This window comes from Brassica oleracea, chromosome C9 (assembly GCF_000695525.1).
Source record: "Brassica oleracea var. oleracea cultivar TO1000 chromosome C9, BOL, whole genome shotgun sequence".
NCBI lineage: Eukaryota > Viridiplantae > Streptophyta > Magnoliopsida > Brassicales > Brassicaceae > Brassica > Brassica oleracea.
The window spans coordinates 53,197,615-53,218,522 of record NC_027756.1 but is presented as its reverse complement, the minus strand read 5'-3'; the positions used below and the strand labels follow the sequence as shown (position 1 = coordinate 53,218,522).

At 38.5% G+C, this 20,908-nt stretch overlaps 4 protein-coding genes across 6 annotated transcripts; 1 reads left to right on the top strand and 3 right to left on the bottom strand.

Moving 5' to 3' along the window:
* Positions 1-789: 789 nt before the first annotated feature.
* Positions 790-3,052, bottom strand: LOC106315349 (the record flags this gene model as incomplete). The annotated part of the gene is made up of 6 exons (XM_013753080.1): positions 790-1,075; positions 1,161-1,263; positions 1,356-1,521; positions 1,632-1,929; positions 2,021-2,605; positions 2,919-3,052. Coding segments are annotated over 6 exons (1,404 nt in total), but the record flags the coding sequence as incomplete, so codon positions are not given.
* A 3,169-nt stretch (positions 3,053-6,221) lies between these two features.
* On the bottom strand, positions 6,222-10,253 carry LOC106318399 (histone-lysine N-methyltransferase, H3 lysine-79 specific). 2 transcript variants are annotated; one of them, XM_013756359.1, is made up of 8 exons: positions 10,155-10,253; positions 8,911-10,044; positions 8,351-8,469; positions 7,453-8,037; positions 7,064-7,361; positions 6,788-6,953; positions 6,593-6,698; positions 6,222-6,507 (listed from the first exon to the last, which is right to left on the bottom strand). In XM_013756359.1, the coding sequence occupies exons 2-8, from the start codon at positions 10,021-10,023 to the stop codon at positions 6,390-6,392; spliced, it is 2,505 nt and encodes an 834-aa protein (XP_013611813.1). In that variant the 5' UTR covers positions 10,024-10,044; positions 10,155-10,253; the 3' UTR covers positions 6,222-6,389. The 2 variants fall into 2 exon arrangements, with proteins under 2 accessions (XP_013611813.1, XP_013611814.1); XM_013756360.1 differs by having other exon boundaries at positions 6,593-6,695.
* A 2,828-nt stretch (positions 10,254-13,081) lies between these two features.
* Positions 13,082-14,780, bottom strand: LOC106313704 (uncharacterized protein SYNPCC7002_A1590-like). Its single transcript, XM_013751600.1, has 6 exons — positions 14,399-14,780; positions 14,130-14,320; positions 14,006-14,051; positions 13,799-13,881; positions 13,603-13,719; positions 13,082-13,338 (listed from the first exon to the last, which is right to left on the bottom strand). The coding sequence occupies exons 1-6, from the start codon at positions 14,637-14,639 to the stop codon at positions 13,267-13,269; spliced, it is 750 nt and encodes a 249-aa protein (XP_013607054.1). The 5' UTR covers positions 14,640-14,780; the 3' UTR covers positions 13,082-13,266.
* A 1,368-nt stretch (positions 14,781-16,148) lies between these two features.
* Positions 16,149-19,948, top strand: LOC106312885 (protein BTR1). 2 transcript variants are annotated; one of them, XM_013750568.1, is made up of 8 exons: positions 16,149-16,333; positions 16,457-16,546; positions 17,086-17,324; positions 17,444-17,550; positions 17,964-18,157; positions 18,635-18,708; positions 19,281-19,438; positions 19,534-19,948. In XM_013750568.1, the coding sequence occupies exons 2-8, from the start codon at positions 16,462-16,464 to the stop codon at positions 19,628-19,630; spliced, it is 954 nt and encodes a 317-aa protein (XP_013606022.1). In that variant the 5' UTR covers positions 16,149-16,333; positions 16,457-16,461; the 3' UTR covers positions 19,631-19,948. The 2 variants fall into 2 exon arrangements, with proteins under 2 accessions (XP_013606022.1, XP_013606021.1); XM_013750567.1 differs by having other exon boundaries at positions 18,572-18,708.
* Positions 19,949-20,908: the final 960 nt, after the last annotated feature.

Below are 20,908 nucleotides of genomic sequence, written 5' to 3'. Positions count from 1 at the left end.
AAAAAATATTGAGTTGCATTTCAAATAAAAAGGTAAAGATATTAAAAATATTCTAATTAAAATATGTAAAATTTAATATAGTTTTAAGGAAATTGTCAAAATAAAAAAAATTACACATAAAATAATCATGATTTTTGTTAAGTGGGTGGATCATTATTTATATGATATCGTACACGAAAGAAAAATTTCTGTTTTTAAAATTATCTAATTAACTCTATACTCAGTTTTTTTAATATTTTTATATGATATCATACATTCGTAAAAAAATAAATAGTTTAAGATGAAAAAAAAATATTTACTTAATGAATATAATATGAACGAATATTACAAATACTTCATTCAATAAAATAAATAATTAAAAACTGAAAATTCATATCTATAAGGGTCTAGTTTAAATTAAATTGCTAGTGGGATACAATAATTAGCGGGGTTTGACTGGTACAGTATACTGCAAAGTTTCCATCATATTATATATGAAGGATACAGCTCACCAACATATAAATGGCATTGAAATAGAAAGTACTGAATGGCACTATCGCCAAAGAGGATCCATGTCTACACGTTTAAATTGGGCAATCACAATTTCACCACTTGTCTTTACCATTAAAAAAAATATTAACTGCGGTCCACGGCAAACCGGTCAAGTCGAAGAACCAGGTGGTTTAGCTTATTTTTTTCCTTAATCAGCGCAAGACAGACTCGTATACTTTGGGCTAAGTTACATGAGGCCAATTCAAATTGCGGCCCAGTCAAGTAAAATCAGTTGTTTCATTTCTTTACTCTTTTGGGTAATTTAATTTTGTTTAATTATGAACTGTACACATCAAATTTGGATTTGAGAAAGGAACTACAACTACATACATATAAATCTTAAACCTCAAAATCGAACATGTTTCTCACTCAGACTTTCCTTTATGCTGCTTCATGCCTTCTATGTACCTTCTTCTCCCCTTCCAATTATAAAATGGAGTAGGCTCTGATTACCTCCATGATTGGTGCTCTACAAAGCGGACATTTCCCTCCGTTTCTTACAAGCTCGTTCGCACATTGTGAGCAAGTACACATGTGCCCACATCTGCAACATTCAGAGCATTTATCAGTTCTGAGCTTTGGCCAGCGAGAGAACGAGCAAAAAAAATTTGGAGCAAATAGTTAGTTACCTATACAAGAGAGCATCAATGTGGTTGTCACAGCAGACGCAACAAGTCCCTTTCCTTGCATGGATCCATCTTGATCCATCTTCTGATGTTTCCGCGCTCATACCTGCTGCATCATTCATTTCCTTAAATACTATGTATAAAAGATCAGTACATGTAGAAACAAATTAAAGTTCGTTGGATAAACTAGCCACTGACCTTGGTCACCTGCAGATCGGTTTAAGGCTGCAGAGACTTCTTGTCTAACCGAACGCTGCAGCTCTAATTGCATATCCATGCAGGCTTCGAGCATCCTCTGCATCTGGCTCATTCCTTGCTGCAGTCTTGCTACGTCTCCTCTTAGGTCGTTCATTACCTCCCATTCCTAATGCAAGCAAAGAAGATCAGTATATCTATGTTACACCTTTTACCAAACTTATGGTACTCAATCAAGACCATTCATTAATCAGTTACAGGCTCAAGGCTAAAACCCACCATTTCAGACCGATGCATAGAGTGGCGAGACCAGCTAGAGTGGTGCCATATTGGCTGGGGTGGTGGCACGGGTGGGGTGGGAAGCATTTGTGGACCATTGATGTCATTAAGCTGATTATCGTTCTGTACAAATACTTGGTGGTCTCTATCACGCTCTGGAGAATCTGGGATTGCTGTTTGCAGGTTATCGTGCAGATCCCAGTCATCATGAGTGTGAACTCTCCTTTCAGCATATGATTGTATCAGTTGATCCAGACTTTCACGGAACCCACTATGTAGTAGATTAGAAACACTTCTCCTACAAACAGGAATGACAGTAGAAATCATATTACACTGACAGAAAACAAAGAAAGTATAAAAGAAATAAAACAAATCCATTTTTTAAGTACCTGCCTAGGAGCTCCCTGAGTTCCATGCTGTAAACATTGTCATCCTCAGGTGGATGAAACCTACTTAATCTTCTCAATGGTACTACACGGCGAGTCCTTGGGGCTTCTGACCGTGTCTCAGTCCAGTTCCCATTCGATTGTCTAGGGACATCCTCATGCCAAACACCATGACCTTCTTGTGTGTGACCTTCATCATCTGTAATTCCAGAGGCTTCTCGGTGTAGGTCACTGACGGAAGTCTCATCATGGTTTATATCTGCGTTACCATTTCCCCAATCACTAGATTGGGTCAACGTTGTTTGCTGCAGATTTAGCCTCTCGTCTGCTGTGACATCTTCCTGCCAAACCCTTCTTTGATTGGTATCCTCTTCCCAATCTCTATCTTCATTTGCTAGGTTGCTTTCCGACCTAACCGAGTCATCATGCAAGAGGGGACTGTTATTCCCTTGTCTAGAAGAAGTTCTTGAACTATCATCGGTTATATGCCGAGCGGTGACAGCAATTGTTACAGCAGTTGTGCTATTGTTATCAGTGTCGCTACTATTTTCATGGACAATACTTTCCCTCCCACTATGGAACCCTTCCCTGTGACATAATCAAAGCGAGGTTTGAAAAGCAAACAAAATGCCAAAAGTACTTGTGTAGTAATATAAGATGAAAGAACAAACAAGAAGACAACAAAAGATCAGAAAGAAAAAGATGACTAAATTATTTATGCCTTATCTTCAATAATATGCAGAAATATCAAAACTAACATTTGTATAGTCCTTTACGAGTTTCTAGTACAATTATGTTTTTGTGTTAAATGAGTTGAAGTCTTACCGCTGGAAGGAAAGTGGATGAAGCTGCAAGAGAAAATTGTTTTAACCATTGTATATGAATTAAAAGGAATGTTTACCTCAAACCAGAGACGGTCTGTCTTTCTCTTAGCTGAAGAAGTTCCCTAGAAGCCGTTGATGGAGTTCTCTCTTGATCTGCAGGCCTCTCGTTCCTTAAGAATCTTCCTCTGAGAAGCGACTGCAGAAAAGCTTTAAAGCATTAGAAATCAATCAACGATCAGCTGCGGTGATCACAATTGAAGCCAGTATTGGGACAGGGTCATTCAGTCTCAACGTTACCTGTTTTGTCAGAGGAGTCGGAGGGATTTATCCTACAGCCAGAACATTTAGTAAGCTCCCGTTATGATGAGGAAGGTCATCTGGAAGCTTTAGTTCATTGGAAGGGCTTGCCTGACCATGAGAGGTCTTGGTTACGGGTGAAGGATATTAAGAAAGAGTTTCCAGAGTTTGAGCTTGAGGACAAGCTCAATGTTACCGAGGGGGGTAATGATAAGCCTTGGAGGCGCTATGTGAGAAGGAGGTTAAGGAATAAACGTGAAGAGGTAGAAGTCTTAGAGAACGAGATTGAAGCGGGAGATGACGTGGACTTGGCTGTTACGAATGACGGTTAAGTTGGTTACAGTCAAAGAGTCTACACGAGTCAGAGTATAGGAGTATAAATACGAGACTCATTAGGAGGATAAGCTTGGGACTTTTATGTTGTAAGTACTTGGACCCTAAAGAGATTCTTTAGTGGATTTGGGCTCAGTCACGGAGAGATACGTGTTGAGTATTGTTACGCAGTTTTATACATCAATATACGATACTTAAGATCTATCATTTGGTGCGGTGAGCGCGGACGTTCTTCGTGTCCGGGAAACGATCGGCGATGGCGGAGCTACGGCGAGATGAAGCTTTACAGAGACTCGGAGAGATAGATGATACGGTGGCGGCTCATGAGGAGCAGTTCGAAGTGATTCGCGGTGGTTACGATCGCGTCGTCAAATCAAATTCAGCTATGGAGAAACGGATCGATGACATTGACGGTAGATTTCAATCAGTCGAAGGTCGTATCATGTCAATCGAAGATACGATGAAGGCGATCTTGAAGAATCTCGAGAAACGGCCGATGAATTCTCCAATCCGCGATTCTTTTCAGCATCATATCGACTCCGATACTCAGGTACATCCTTCTTCTTCGGAACAACACCGGAGGGATCGAGATCTAGGTTATCGGCAATTAGATCAGGGAGTAGATCATCGTAAAGGATTGTTTAAGAAAGTAGAGATGCCTGTATTTGGGGGTGAGAATCCTTACGGTTGGATCACGAGAGCAGAACGGTACTTTCGAGTTACGAGATATGATCCAGCAGCTCGTTTGGAGTTGGTTTCACTGAGTCTTGAAGACGACGCTTTGAGCTGGTTCAACTACGAAGTGGAACACAGACCCTTCTATGATTGGCATGAGTTCAAACGCAGAATGCTAGCTCGTTTTGCAGATTCCTTTGAGAAGACACCAGGGAAGCGGTTCTTTGGAATTCAACAGACGGGTACTATAGCTGAGTATGTCAGAGAATTTCAGGAATTGGCGTCTCAGGTACATGTGGAGGAGGAACATAAGATTGATGTTTTTTTCAATGGGTTGAAGAAGGAGATGAAAGAGGTAATAAAGATGAAGGAACCAAAAACACTACCGGATCATATCGAAGCAGTTATCAAGATGGAGGACAGTGAGTTCTGTAGACTGCTGGCTGCAAGTAAACCACAAGAGAACAAAGTGGTGAAGCAGGGGGTCAACACTCAATTCAGAACAGTCCAGACATCAATTAATCAACCGTGGAAGAACAAGCAAACTACGACAGAAGTGGGTTCTAAACCGGGACTTCAGAAGCAGCAAGATAAACCTTTGGGTCCTTTGAAGCTTTCTGATGAAGAGTACGAGTGGAAAAAGAAGAATGGGATTTGCTTTAAATGTCCTGAGAAGTGGTCACGAGCTCATCTATGCAAAAATAAACAATTGCAAGTGATGATCGTGTATCAAGGTCTGGAATTGGAGTTAAAGGACGAAGAGTTTCAAGATGCTTCTGATCAGTTGCAAGAGACAACAACGGAGGTGATTGAGTTGTCGTTACATTCTTTTATGGGTTGGTCATCACCAACGACAACGAAGCTTGAAGGGAGAATTGGGAAAACGAAAGTGATTGTGCTCATCGACAGTGGAGCCACACACAATTTTATTTCACCTACGGCAGTGGAGAAAGCGAGGTTAGTTTCTACAAATCAAGAGGGGCTGACAATAATGGTGGGAACTGGTATAAAGGTTTCTGGTACGGGAATTTGTAAAGGAGTGGAATTACAGATACAAGAGGTCCGTATCACTTCGGATTTTGTTGTTTTAGAACCAGGCTGTGCAGACATCGTATTGGGAGTACAATGGTTGCGTACTCTGGGGAAGTGCGAGGTCGATTGGGAGGAGCAAGAGCTGTCCTTCTTGACAGATAAAGGGCGTGTGACATTGAAGGGTGATCCAAGACTCCATCAATACTCAGTTCAGAAGTCTTTATCACAGGAAGGTTTATGGATGGAACAGAATCCAACTTTCTATATTACTGAAATGGACACAACAAGCACCGTGGTTCATCCATTGATCAGTTCCCTATTGGAGGAGTTTAATGGTGTCTTTCATGAACCTACAGAGTTGCCGCCGAAGAGAGGGTTTGAGCATGCTATTCGATTGATAGAGGGCACTGGCCCAATTTCAGTCAGACCGTATAGATACCCACATGCTCACATGACAGCTATTGAGAAGATGGTGGGAGAAATGTTAAGCTCAGGAATCATCCGTCAGAGTCGAAGTCCGTTTGCTAGTCCAGTACTTTTGGTGAAGAAAAAAACAGGGGAGTGGAGGTTTTGTATTGACTACAGAGCGGTGAATAAAGCGACGGTTCCTGACAAGTTTCCTATACCAGTAATTGACCAATTACTCGATGAGTTGGATGGTGCTACAATATATTCGAAATTGGATTTACGATCGGGGTATCATCAAATTCGAATGGTCGATGAAGACATTGAGAAAACGGCCTTCAGAACACACGAGGGGCATTACGAATTCATGGTCATGCCATTTGGCTTAACCAATGCCCCAGCTACGTTTCAAGCGTTAATGAATGATGTGTTCAAACCATTCCTGCGCAAGTTTGTGTTAGTATTCTTCGATGACATATTGCAAACCGGTCAAGTCGAAGAACCAGGTGGTTTAGCTTATTTTTTTCCTTAATCAGCGCAAGACAGACTCGTATACTTTGGGCTAAGTTACATGAGGCCAATTCAAATTGCGGCCCAGTCAAGTAAAATCAGTTGTTTCATTTCTTTACTCTTTTGGGTAATTTAATTTTGTTTAATTATGAACTGTACACATCAAATTTGGATTTGAGAAAGGAACTACAACTACATACATATAAATCTTAAACCTCAAAATCGAACATGTTTCTCACTCAGACTTTCCTTTATGCTGCTTCATGCCTTCTATGTACCTTCTTCTCCCCTTCCAATTATAAAATGGAGTAGGCTCTGATTACCTCCATGATTGGTGCTCTACAAAGCGGACATTTCCCTCCGTTTCTTACAAGCTCGTTCGCACATTGTGAGCAAGTACACATGTGCCCACATCTGCAACATTCAGAGCATTTATCAGTTCTGAGCTTTGGCCAGCGAGAGAACGAGCAAAAAAAATTTGGAGCAAATAGTTAGTTACCTATACAAGAGAGCATCAATGTGGTTGTCACAGCAGACGCAACAAGTCCCTTTCCTTGCATGGATCCATCTTGATCCATCTTCTGATGTTTCCGCGCTCATACCTGCTGCATCATTCATTTCCTTAAATACTATGTATAAAAGATCAGTACATGTAGAAACAAATTAAAGTTCGTTGGATAAACTAGCCACTGACCTTGGTCACCTGCAGATCGGTTTAAGGCTGCAGAGACTTCTTGTCTAACCGAACGCTGCAGCTCTAATTGCATATCCATGCAGGCTTCGAGCATCCTCTGCATCTGGCTCATTCCTTGCTGCAGTCTTGCTACGTCTCCTCTTAGGTCGTTCATTACCTCCCATTCCTAATGCAAGCAAAGAAGATCAGTATATCTATGTTACACCTTTTACCAAACTTATGGTACTCAATCAAGACCATTCATTAATCAGTTACAGGCTCAAGGCTAAAACCCACCATTTCAGACCGATGCATAGAGTGGCGAGACCAGCTAGAGTGGTGCCATATTGGCTGGGGTGGTGGCACGGGTGGGGTGGGAAGCATTTGTGGACCATTGATGTCATTAAGCTGATTATCGTTCTGTACAAATACTTGGTGGTCTCTATCACGCTCTGGAGAATCTGGGATTGCTGTTTGCAGGTTATCGTGCAGATCCCAGTCATCATGAGTGTGAACTCTCCTTTCAGCATATGATTGTATCAGTTGATCCAGACTTTCACGGAACCCACTATGTAGTAGATTAGAAACACTTCTCCTACAAACAGGAATGACAGTAGAAATCATATTACACTGACAGAAAACAAAGAAAGTATAAAAGAAATAAAACAAATCCATTTTTTAAGTACCTGCCTAGGAGCTCCCTGAGTTCCATGCTGTAAACATTGTCATCCTCAGGTGGATGAAACCTACTTAATCTTCTCAATGGTACTACACGGCGAGTCCTTGGGGCTTCTGACCGTGTCTCAGTCCAGTTCCCATTCGATTGTCTAGGGACATCCTCATGCCAAACACCATGACCTTCTTGTGTGTGACCTTCATCATCTGTAATTCCAGAGGCTTCTCGGTGTAGGTCACTGACGGAAGTCTCATCATGGTTTATATCTGCGTTACCATTTCCCCAATCACTAGATTGGGTCAACGTTGTTTGCTGCAGATTTAGCCTCTCGTCTGCTGTGACATCTTCCTGCCAAACCCTTCTTTGATTGGTATCCTCTTCCCAATCTCTATCTTCATTTGCTAGGTTGCTTTCCGACCTAACCGAGTCATCATGCAAGAGGGGACTGTTATTCCCTTGTCTAGAAGAAGTTCTTGAACTATCATCGGTTATATGCCGAGCGGTGACAGCAATTGTTACAGCAGTTGTGCTATTGTTATCAGTGTCGCTACTATTTTCATGGACAATACTTTCCCTCCCACTATGGAACCCTTCCCTGTGACATAATCAAAGCGAGGTTTGAAAAGCAAACAAAATGCCAAAAGTACTTGTGTAGTAATATAAGATGAAAGAACAAACAAGAAGACAACAAAAGATCAGAAAGAAAAAGATGACTAAATTATTTATGCCTTATCTTCAATAATATGCAGAAATATCAAAACTAACATTTGTATAGTCCTTTACGAGTTTCTAGTACAATTATGTTTTTGTGTTAAATGAGTTGAAGTCTTACCGCTGGAAGGAAAGTGGATGAAGCTGCAAGAGAAAATTGTTTTAACCATTGTATATGAATTAAAAGGAATGTTTACCTCAAACCAGAGACGGTCTGTCTTTCTCTTAGCTGAAGAAGTTCCCTAGAAGCCGTTGATGGAGTTCTCTCTTGATCTGCAGGCCTCTCGTTCCTTAAGAATCTTCCTCTGAGAAGCGACTGCAGAAAAGCTTTAAAGCATTAGAAATCAATCAACGATCAGCTGCGGTGCTAAGATACTGATACAAATACGAATCTAATAATTTGAAAATGATAAGCCTTGGAGGCGCTATGTGAGAAGGAGGTTAAGGAATAAACGTGAAGAGGTAGAAGTCTTAGAGAACGAGATTGAAGCGGGAGATGACGTGGACTTGGCTGTTACGAATGACGGTTAAGTTGGTTACAGTCAAAGAGTCTACACGAGTCAGAGTATAGGAGTATAAATACGAGACTCATTAGGAGGATAAGCTTGGGACTTTTATGTTGTAAGTACTTGGACCCTAAAGAGATTCTTTAGTGGATTTGGGCTCAGTCACGGAGAGATACGTGTTGAGTATTGTTACGCAGTTTTATACATCAATATACGATACTTAAGATCTATCAGAAAAACAAAAACCCAACCTGAATCCGGTTACGGTGAGCAAAATCAGACACTGCACGATGCTCCAACAAGCCCTGAAGTTCCCGCTGCCTCTCTCTCTCAGCTCTCGTGAGCAAATCAAGCAACGCCTGCCTTCCTCTTAGTCTCCGCAAGTCTCTACGAACTTGCTGAGGTTGTTGCCCTTCCTCATTATTAGCACCTAACCCTACACGCACCCTGTCAGCTTCAGGGACAAGAAGAGACCCCTGATCTTCTCTCGGCGTTGTACTTGTACGCCCCCCTCCTCCTCTCTGCTGACTCGTCACTTGCATCCACTCCCTTATAACCCTGACTCTCTCCCGCTCAGTATCACCTAGCCACTCCCCTCTACGGTTGTTATTGTCTCTCTGCGTTACACTAGATGAATGATCATTAATCCCACTGTCCATCCATCCACGAACAATATGCCGCACCCTCTCCCTCTCCCTCTCACCGTCTCCAAGATCAGGAGACTGTTCTCTACTAGAAGCATTATTATTATTATTATCCACGTGCTCATTCCTATCACGTGACCAAGACCCATACTCATTCTCACTCTCATTATTCTCCGAAGCAACAGAGCTAGACAGGTTAGTATTATTCGACTCAACGCTCCTTTGATGCCTCAGCCTCTCACGTGCCCTCACGTGCTCGTCCTCCAGCTCCCTCCACATCTGCAAGATCCCAGACGACGCCGTTTGAGTCCTAGGCCTCGGCCTCGGCCTCGGCCTCGGCCTCTCCTGACGCCTCGTAGTAGTGGACTGAGACTCTCTGAGGAAAGACGAATCGAGCATGGAGACGGTCTGCAAACCGGCGAGCGCGATCAGCTCGGACTCGCGGTTCCTCCTCTCGATGGTGGTGATCATCTCCTGGGCCTGCCTCGCGGCCCAGCGGCTGAGAATCTGAGACTGGCGCCTTCTGGATGATTCACCTTCGAGTCGTCTCCTCCTCACGAGCTGATCGTTGACGTCGTCGTCGTCTTCGTCTTCTTGGTTGTGAAATGAGATGCAATCGTCTAGGTGACCGCGCATGAACTCCTCGAAGCCTCGCTCGAACTCGGCGCGAGCATCGTCTCTGGAATCTGATTTTTGCTGCAGAGGTTGGATGCTTGTCATCGTCGCGCTTCGATGGAAACCCTAAAATCCCCAAATGTCATTACCAAATTGAACAATTGAAACGCGAATTACACTTCTAATTAGGAAGAAAATTGAAATCAATTACGGAATTGAGATTTAGAGAGACGTACCTCTCTTCTTGGGTGGTTCTTCGTCAATGGCGAAACATAATAAATAAGAAGACAAAGGGAGGAGAGAGAGATTTGGAAGAGAGAGAGAGAGAGAGGAGAAACGAATGTTTTAACTTTTTAAGAGCGAAGCTGGCGATTAAGCTTAATATAAATCACTCCTTAATTGTCTTTTTCTCGTAGTTATTTTAAATTTTTTTTTAAAAAAAATGAATTATCTATTTTTAATTTTCTTTGTCTACTTTTTCGCTTTGGTTTTAATTAAAAAAAGGCAAGGGCAGGCGAGTCTCAAGGAAGCGAGGACCGTCTACGATTGTTACACGTGGTACGCGTCTGTCATCCCACGTCATGTATTACTCTACTGTTTAGAATTATGAAAAGTCTCTAAATAATATGAAAGATGCAATTAAGACCATATCCAGTCCATATTTGTGATGGAATTCTTTTAGCATTTGTTTATCATATGAATTATATAAAATCTTTCTTACGTACGTATAGAGGTACATGTGTTGAAATGTTAAGCAAAACTTGATGTTTTAGGAAATACATCATTGTAGAATCTTAAACACGTTTATACATGATAAAATATAAATGTAATACTATAGATAGGATAATGGGTTTTTTTTAGTAAAGTAATATTTGCATAATAAAAACAATTTTCCTTTTTAGATTGATTTGCTTGCTAATATTGCCTTATATATACGCCAGTTTTCTTTTGTTTAATTTCTTTTTGTAATTTTCCTAATGAACGGAATCTCATTACAGTGTTACATCAATAATAGTAAACCAAACATAGCATCAAAATTTTTAACCATACTATGCAGATAAACCTGGGTGCTTCATGTATATACTATGAAGTTTTATTTCTTTTTGCTATAACATGGATCGATCTTTGCGAGGGTTTTGTACCAACCAATATTCTCACATGCATGGAGTAATCCAGAAAATAATATATATATATATATATATATTCTCACATGGTGGGATTATTTTCAGTCTTCTCGATAATTATTTGATATTTTGGCCATCTTGTTAAATAATATTTCATAATATTATAAAATAAAACAATAGGAAAATGTCTATGATAAAGCTTACAAATGCATTGGGACGAAACACAAGGTTGCATGGATTTTGGGTCTATGTTAGGTCTCATCAATCACATACGTCTTTCGCTCACTTCAAGTTCTACAACGTGCGTTTTCTTTTTCTAACATCCACTCATCTTTTTCTTCTTATGTTTATCATGATGATGTTTACATTATTATTGTGTTTAGAAGAGGTAATTGCTAATGTTTTAGAGATCTGTCTTGACAGTTTTGCATCGTCGACAAAATGGGGTGACCATATATTGTTGATCGAACCAACTTAAGACAAATGTTCAATAACTTTTGTATATTTCTAAACTAACCTGACACTAAACAATGCAATTATATCAAGGATGAGAATTGAGAGCTATGGGTCTATGGTTGGAACAATCTCTAAAGTCTTGAAATAAAATACTCCATATATTATTGCTTAGGGTTTTAGCAAAATCTCTAAAAATTAGAAAACTTATTTTATATGATTCAGCTCATCTAACTACACTATTTGTCTATTGTTATATTATTCATCGAAACTACAACCTTCTATTTGAGAGGGAACAAACGCAAACTTTGGTTTTTAACATTTTACGACATCTATCATGTATCCTAACGTAGACGCATTAAAATTGGTATTTGTAGATCTAGTGGACATTTGCATAGATATTTTACCTTTTTGTTTGAAAGAGTTGATGCAGTGTGTCTAGACTATACATTTGCTTTAACTACATAAACAAACAACTTTTTAACCTTTTACATATCCTTGCTAGCAAGATTTATCAACTAAACCCAATATTAAGAGGTAACTAAATACAACAGAAGAACATTTGAATCAATGTTATAAAACATATGTAATATTTGGAGTTTTAATTTGATACATAGAAGTGAAACGTCAAAAATTTGCAAAGTAAACAAGAGAAAATTTCCAAAAAAATTAGAAGTATATATTATATCAAACACAATCTTTATTGTTTCCCCGTTATGTGAATGTATTCTTTTGTCTTGTAACTATGTGGTTAACATTATTTGCTTGATTTTGTCTTGAAAAGAGAGAAGAGACGTTTGATTTGGCACTAGCTAGGATATATGGCTGTCGTTGTAGGAGGATAAATGAGAGAAGATTTCTCTCTCAATTGCTTACAACATTTGCTTGCTTTTCACTCATACTAAATATATAGTTTAATAGTATCTCATATGATCCGAGTCGCATAAGTTGGATATTGTGCAACTTTGCATCTAATTCTCTGCTGAGAGGAATGTGTTTGATTTAACGTTTTATATCTGCTTGCTATTTATTCTCCTTTAAAAAAAATTGTTTTCTATTTTGGAAATAGATTCATATACTAATTAAACTAATTAATGTTTGTAAAATTTCATCACAATTATTATTTGTTATTGTATTTTTTACCAAGCACGTCATATATACACGTTAATGTTAAATCAATGTTTGCTTTACTTTTAGAATAATTTATTTTGGTGAAAATAATTGATAAATCATTGCTGAATTTCGTCAGTAGGTAAAGTTTTCTGTGTATATTTTTGGGTGGTAACGTGTACAAGTTGCATATAACTTTTGATTAAAATAAAAATTAGTAGCTTCATCTGAAGTTAATGACGTTATCTGGACCTATAAACATAAGTAGAAATTACACATTAACAAATGACATAGGACAGACGACATGTCCTGGAAAATTTTCTGAAAAAACAATCAAACAAAATCTGTTCAGAAACTGTACTGGCTCATCCAAATTTCCAATAACCGGGTCAATTTTAACCGGCCTTACCAACATTTAAGAAACTCCTGGTTGGATTAAGAAGAAACATTGACAGTTGACGGTGACACACACAGAGGAACAAACAAAACAAACAAGCATTTCTATAGAGAAGGTTTAAGAGTTATTCCAGAGAATACAAATTCATTTGTCGTCGTATTAACCAAATAAAACATTTTAAAATGATCGAGAATTTGCTAAACTCCAGTCTCCAGGAGGCATAAGTTTCTCTGAACCAGGTAAGGTCGATCTTTTGCTTTACTATCAGATCTCGCCGGTCCCAAGAGGTTGCCTTGAAGTGTCTCCAGAAGCCCATGCTTGATAGTCTTTCGAGAGCTGAAAACGAGTAAAAGAGCTTGTCAAGATTACAGCAGGGATGATATTTTCAGGAAATGGAACGTGTATATGTACATATTTGCAGAAAAGAGGATCACATAATTATAAGAATCATCCCAGTGGGAGCAATAGAAGCCATTCTTCAGTGAGAGGTATTAGATGATCATGCAATTTTAAAACATAGTGGTCATAGAGAAACAAAGGATGGCTTAAGGGACCAACGTTGATGCAGAATAATCGATTAAAGGGTAATAATATATATACCTGAGACAAGAATCGTGGTAGCATGAGTCTAAGAATCTGGTCAAGAACTTGTGTCCCCGTCGCTTCTATTGCTCCCACTGGGAAGACTCTAAATGCAAAAGGAATCTCGATGTTGACCTACCATTGCCAAACAACTCAGAAACAACACAACAGTGATCAACTAAGCAAAAAAAAAAAAGCTGAATCACTTAGCTACCTCAATGACTGCGTCTGAAGTAATCTGTTGCTCTGATGACCCCTCCTGAGTCCCATCACATGATACCCGGTTCACCATAGAAGCTGCATAACTAGAAAATAACAAACGTTAAGCCCCATACAACAATCACCAATTCAACAAACAAATAGAATTAGTCAACTTCCATAAGAAAGTAGCCTTCGAATCATATAATGGATATATGCTTACCATCAAATTTATCATTTTGGGCAACAACAACAGGAGATCCCTCAAGCTATATATCACAAGAAAAAAACATCACAATCTTGTCACAAGTTTTTCTATTTGATTCATTCCAAGAAACGGAGACAACCTTGCAGGATAAGAGCTTGATGCAGCAGCCGTTAGGCTGCTCTTCGACCCTGACGAGCAGCACCGGGCAGACTTCGAAGTTGAAGAACTTGAAGGTGTAAACATAGCATCTGAACGTGTTATCATCAACTCTCACAATCCTCTCCGCGTCTAGCACCGAGTACTGACTCGCAGGTAAGCTCATATACTCAACTGCAACAAAAAGAAATCAAATCCGAAATCAAAACAATCCGTTCCAGATTCAGAGTTTCAGATCAAGCTAGTATTTACTTAGAGGTCGTTGGAGCTGGCGAACGGAGACGGATTGTTTCTGACGAGCGACGAATCGAGCTTTCGGGGCGGAGCTCGAGGAGACGCGATTAGGAGTAGAAGAAGAGGTGAGCGAAGGTTTAGGTGGCTCGTCGAAGGATGATGAGCAGGTGATGGTGAATGAGAGAGACGGATTTCGATTGGTCTTCTTCGCCGAGAATGATAAGGAGGCAAGTTTAAGAGTAGCTGAGCTCAACGCCATAGCTGAAACGACGGCGTTTTGAGGATGAGGGGCTGTTTAAGGACTAACGGCTTTTATCAGCTTAAACGCAGAAGCGAAGGAGAGAGAATGGTGATAAGATTATGGGACGACTGAGATCGGGAGGTGGCACCACCATCACCACCAGCTTTTCGCGGCGTATTTTAGCTTGCTGAGGTTATCTCACTATTGTTAAAATACGCCGGATACTGAAGGCAAGCCCAATAAGAGCCCGTTAACTAAATATATAGTCCTTTTGTTTCTGGAAATTACTTAATTGCTGGGCCAACAAGAACTTTTTAACTAGAGAGCCCCGCATGGATCTCCGGTTGAAATTATATGACCAACTACTACAATAGTTTGCAAAAATCTAAATTATGCTAAATAGGAAGTAATTAAAAACTAAAGTATGATGTAAGATTTTTTTGACAGGTATAATGTAACTTGGTAACTGCCTCAAATTTAAATTATGATGCCACGAAAATTATGATGACAAAGTATATACATTGAAGACTAAATACAAAATCACAGGTTGCCACTTCCCATCATAGTAGGACTAAATACAAAATCACATCATAATTAACGAGTGCTTCAGAAGTGCCGTAAGATCTATCTATAGCCTAAATTATTTCTATAGCCCAAATTTTTACTAATCATATTTTGTAAAGAGTTTTTAAAGTAACAAATTTTTTATTTTTTTTTTACCTGTGGAAAGCCATAAATCTAAACACTTATTTTTATTGAATCTTTTAAAATGTACAGTTGATATTCTACATCAAAATTATCTACAGCCTCCACAACAAAAAAATCTACAGTTTTATTTCTAAAGCAAAAATATAAAGCTACAACTCCGATCATCCCAAATATTTCCACTTCATTAATTGATCAATCCAAATCATAAACATGCATTATCATTAATGGTATCTAATCTAACTATCTATTATTGTATTTCGTCAACTTTGATGAACAATTCAAGGGTCGTACAATTCTAAAATGTATTACTCTTTCTGCTTTTAAAAAATATGTTTTATGATTTTCACACTTATTAAACAAAATATCTGATTTTAGTTATCAATACATTATTTTTCGTAGTTAACTATTTTCATAATTTTTAGCAATAAAATTTTAATAAACACAATTATGTTTTCTGAAATTTACAATTTACAATTAATTTATGCATTGAAACTGTAAAAAATATATATTTTTGAAACGAACCTTTTTTTTAAAACATGAATCTTTTGGAAACAGTACTGTATGTAAAATAATCACACAACAACTAAGAAAATAAATAAATAATATTATTATAATATCTTGCTGTGTTTTATTAAATATGTTTAATTTCAGAGCTAATTTGCAATTTAAAGGAAGTTGAGTTGATTACTTGATTTAATATTTTTGAGTTATTAGCAAATTAAGGCGAGTTGTTGTTAATTAATTAAAGAAAAAGAGAGATAGAGAGGAGGCGGTCAATAATAATATTAAAATAAAAAAAAGAATTAATAAAATAATGGAATAAGCAAAAGCCTAGTGGATAGATAGAGCAGAGCCACCTTCCTTCACTTCACAAACCGCTCGGCGACAAAGACGACGAAGCCGAGGAATCCATCCGAGAGACGCACATCGAAGACTTTAAACTCTTTTCTCAGATTCAGAAACCACAAGCTTGAACGGAGGAGATTCGAATTGTGCGAGGACAGGTAATTTTTTTGAATTCTCTCTTTCTCTCAATCTCAGATTTCGAACGAACGAGTCTTATCTCTTCCTCTCTAATTCGTTTTGTTCGATGTATTTGTAATGTGGATTGATTGATTTCTCTGCAGCGGCAATGGACTCCACCGACTCATATGCGGCAGCTTCCCCTGAAGAGCTTACCAAGGGATCCCATGAACCGCATGATTCTTCGGAAGCTGGTATCTCCCCATCCGATCTGATCTTTTTGATTCGGTGAACAATGATAATACATTTTCGTGTACTCTTAATTCGAATGTTTGGGCATATCACCTTCGTGAATCGGATCCGTTTAATCATTAATGGATATTTTCTGTGAGGATTGATTTCATTTTTAAGCATGCTTAAATTACACTTAATGCAATTAAAAAATTTAAAACAGTAATAAAAACGTCTATATATATGGTATATATGTATAAATTTTTGTTAACAGGTGCGGTTTGTAAGCCTTACTTTTTAGTTCAGTCATTAAAGAAAATCTTGTTAATTTATGTAGAACGTGAAGAGTGATACGTAGGAAAAAAAACATTTGTTATATTCTCTGTGAGTGAGTTAGATCAGTCTCATTTCTCATGTAGTATTTTTCTATGATCTCTGGTAGCTTATATATATAATCGAGGTTGTATGTTTTCTCGTAAGGATTTGATTTTTTTAATTTTTAGCTCAATACTGATGAGGATGTTATCTTTTTCTTTCTATAATGGCTTTCGTCCTTTTTCAGACTCTGCTGAGAAGCCAACACACATTCGGTTTCTTGTATCCAATGCGGCGGCTGGTTCAGTAATTGGGAAAGGAGGCTCGACCATCACTGAGTTTCAGGCGAAGTCAGGTGCTCGGATCCAGCTCTCGCGTAACCAAGAGTTTTTCCCTGGGACGACTGATAGAATCATCATGATTTCGGGCTCGACTAAAGAAGTTGTCAGTGGACTGGAACTTATCCTTGAAAAATTGCACAGTGAGGTAATCTTTTTTTTTCTCGAGTCGTGTTTGACTAATTTGTATTTTATTTCACAGCTGTGTTTAACTAATGTGTTTATATTATGAAATATTTTTTTTGACTTTTCTATTTGTTTGTTTAGCTTCATGCTGAAGAGGGTAGTGATGTTGAGCCTAGGAGAAGACTAAGACTTGTGGTTCCTAACAGCTCTTGTGGAGGCATTATTGGAAAAGGAGGAGCCACCATCAAGTAAGTTTTTGTTTTCAATTCTCTGAGGTTGTCTGAGACTGAGAGCTTCCATGGCCTGTTTCACTTAACAACATATACTGTAGTACGCTAAACCACCAACTAACATCTATAACGTATCTGGTCATGTTCGTGCTTTTTTTTCCGTGTTCAAATTTTCTCTGATTCATTTTAAGAGAGCAAGTATTTTTTCTGAATTCATGCATATACAAGTCGAGACCCTATAGCAGGTGTAAAGAGGTTTCTGAATATTAGAGATGACTCAGTTTGAAATATTACTGTTAGTCTGGGATATATTTAATTTCTCTGAAGTTCTAGAATATGGCGTTGTATGTTTTTTGTTTTAGTTTTGGGGATACTGACATCAGTAGTACTGCTGTCACCAACCGTTAAGACATTTCTTTCTATTGAGACAGGTCATTCATTGAGGAGTCTAAAGCTGGGATTAAGATATCACCTCTGGATAATACCTACTATGGGTTGAGTGATAGGCTAGTGACATTATCTGGAACCTTCGAGGAGCAGATGCGGGCAATTGATTTAATTTTGGCTAAGCTTACCGAGGACGATCATTACTCCCAGAATATACATTCCCCATACTCGTATGCAGGTATTTCAACTCAGTACTACCTTAGTTAGTTTTATTTTCCTCCTTGAAGCTTCTTTTGTTATCGTGTTCTGTATGTCTTTGATTGCATAGAATTTATTCATTTGGGAAAGCAATGGAATAAATGGTTAGATCATTTCCGGACTATTCTTTGAATCTGTTGTAAAAGATTTTGTTATATGGTAAAGACTTTTTGGTCACAAGGCAAGTTCATGTGGCCAATCCTAGTGGGTTTGATTAGACAATATAATTTTTTTGTTATATGATAAATAGTGTTAGATTGTCAGATGTAAACTAAGGTATTAATGGGTTTAGTATCTTTCATCTCACATGAGATTTCTTTCTGGGGTTGTGCATGATGCTTGTCTGTAGTTAAGCTTATTTCTCTTGTAAGTTCCTTTTAAATCGACATTTTAGGTCTTTCCTACTCTGGTTTTCATGGTCATCCATATGCGTATGTGCTTCCTTCTGTTGCAACAGCGGGATACAATTCGGCTAACTACGCACCCAACTACGCACACAACGGTTCTGGAGGAAAGTATCAAAACCACAAGGTTAGTCTCTTTGCACCATCTTCCACACTTTTTATGCATAGATATATGAACAAATCTCGCTGCCACTGCTATGGATAGTGTACTGTATTAGTTTGCATATACATGAATGAATAGTGTGGTATATTAATTAATACTGCTATGCACACACACATATGTATATATATATATATATACATGTGAATTTATATTGGCCACGTTATTTACGTAAATGCATATATCTTTGTCGGTGTTACTATTATGGATCCTATGAATCAATTCCTTTCTACAAAATTTAGGTGTATACCAATGTGAGATCTTTGCTAAGAAGTAGGCCTATTAAAGAAATTGTTGATGGTTTTAGTGAAGCAACCAATAGAATAGGAGATTGCATATCTGTCATGTTAGAGCTCCCCATAGTAAGATGTTTGGTGCCATTCATAAGAGCAGTAGAAACATAATCAAGCTGTACTTCCTTATCAACCCGAGAATACAAGACATTGCTTTAGACTGGCTTTTTGGTATTAAAACACTCGTAGATGGTTTCTTTCGTTTCTTACCATTTATTAAGCTGTGTGTTTTGATATATATTCCAGGAAGAAGCTAGCACCACGGTGACAATTGGTGTGTCGGATGAGCATATAGGATTGGTCCTTGGCCGTGGAGGAAGAAACATCATGGAGATCACTCAGATGACCGGTGCCCGAATTAAAATATCAGACCGAGGTGATTTCATGTCTGGAACCACTGATAGGTAAAGTTAAACATTATTGGAGAGTTTATAACGGAACAGTGTGTTATATATACCTCTCTTGTCTAAACCTTGTGAAATGGCAAAAAAAATGACAGGAAAGTGAGTATCACAGGATCACAGAGAGCAATCCAACAAGCTGAGACGATGATAAAACAGAAGGTTGATTCAGCCTCGGAGAGAGTCAACGAATAGAACCGATAAAGAGTATCCCCATCTTGGTTCCGTTCCTATCTCTGGTCTGTGTTTATTTTTTGGTTGAGGCTAAAAAGCTTTTCAGATGGGGATCTCAAATCATCTTTGAGTGAGGCAGAGACTTCTCTCAGGGACCTGTGTTTCTTTCTTTCGTTTTGTGTTTATGTCCTGAAGCAGATTTGGAGCTAGAAGTACTATTCTCATTTGTTTTCTTTAGTAACTTAATTTCAATTTGTTGAAGTTTTGTTTCCCTTGAGTTCTTTCTGTCGTAACAATTTTACAATAAACCAACCATTACATTACATTTGCTTTCGTTCAGTTATACTGTATTTCAACCTCATTTCTTTTATCAGCTGGTAGTCACTCTTTAAGTAGCCCAACACTTTCTTCTTTTTAAGTTACAAATCTATTTTGAAAATCTTGAAGGGTTCACTGTGGCTGCATACTGAAAATCCATATTCTTTATTTTTTGCTAAGAGTGTCACGTCGGCAGGTAATGAAATCTTTTGTGAACAAGGCTTTTATTCATTAAGTCCAAAAGACAAATTATAAGAGATATCAATTTGTCTAACACACATTACATTCTCGACTTTACAATAAGCCCAATAGCTCAAATCCAATATATTGATCGGAGCCTTTTTCCAGTATCCTCTCGCCCTCTCTCTCTCCTCTAGCCCGCCCTCTCCCCTCTCCTCTCACCCTCTCTCTCCTCTCCAGTGAAGGCTCTGTGATACACGTTGTACGTAGGCCACCGCCGCACATGATGCCTTCTCTTCCTGTCCCTTCTGAGCTTCTCACACCCTTCTCCAAGAACCCATCACACACCAACAATCAAGATGGTATAATCTCCTTACCTTTCACTTTTATAATTAATGTTTGAGAGAGTCTGATGTCTTCTATGTGGGTGACACTGACGGTGGCGAGAGGAGGTTCACTGAAGCTGGGGATTGCTTCAAACACAAGCAGCAACAACAACAGCACACCTGATATGGAGCCACTCTTCTTATGATCATCACCACAGGTGCGTGTTTACTTAACAATCTTCTCAAAGCATTGAAAATACTTAAAATATTGAAACTTATTGGTTGTTAAAAACATTTAAATAAGAAACTTGCAATGGACCACACAAATATACCAATCTCTTAAACTCATTTTCCAACTAAAAATTAATAAAAAAAGATTAAGAGCCCTTAAATGAGTATTTGGGATAAAGATGCTCTTAGTTGTTCTCTCTCTCTCTCTCTCTCTCTCTCTCCCGCTCTCTCTCTCTCTCTTTCT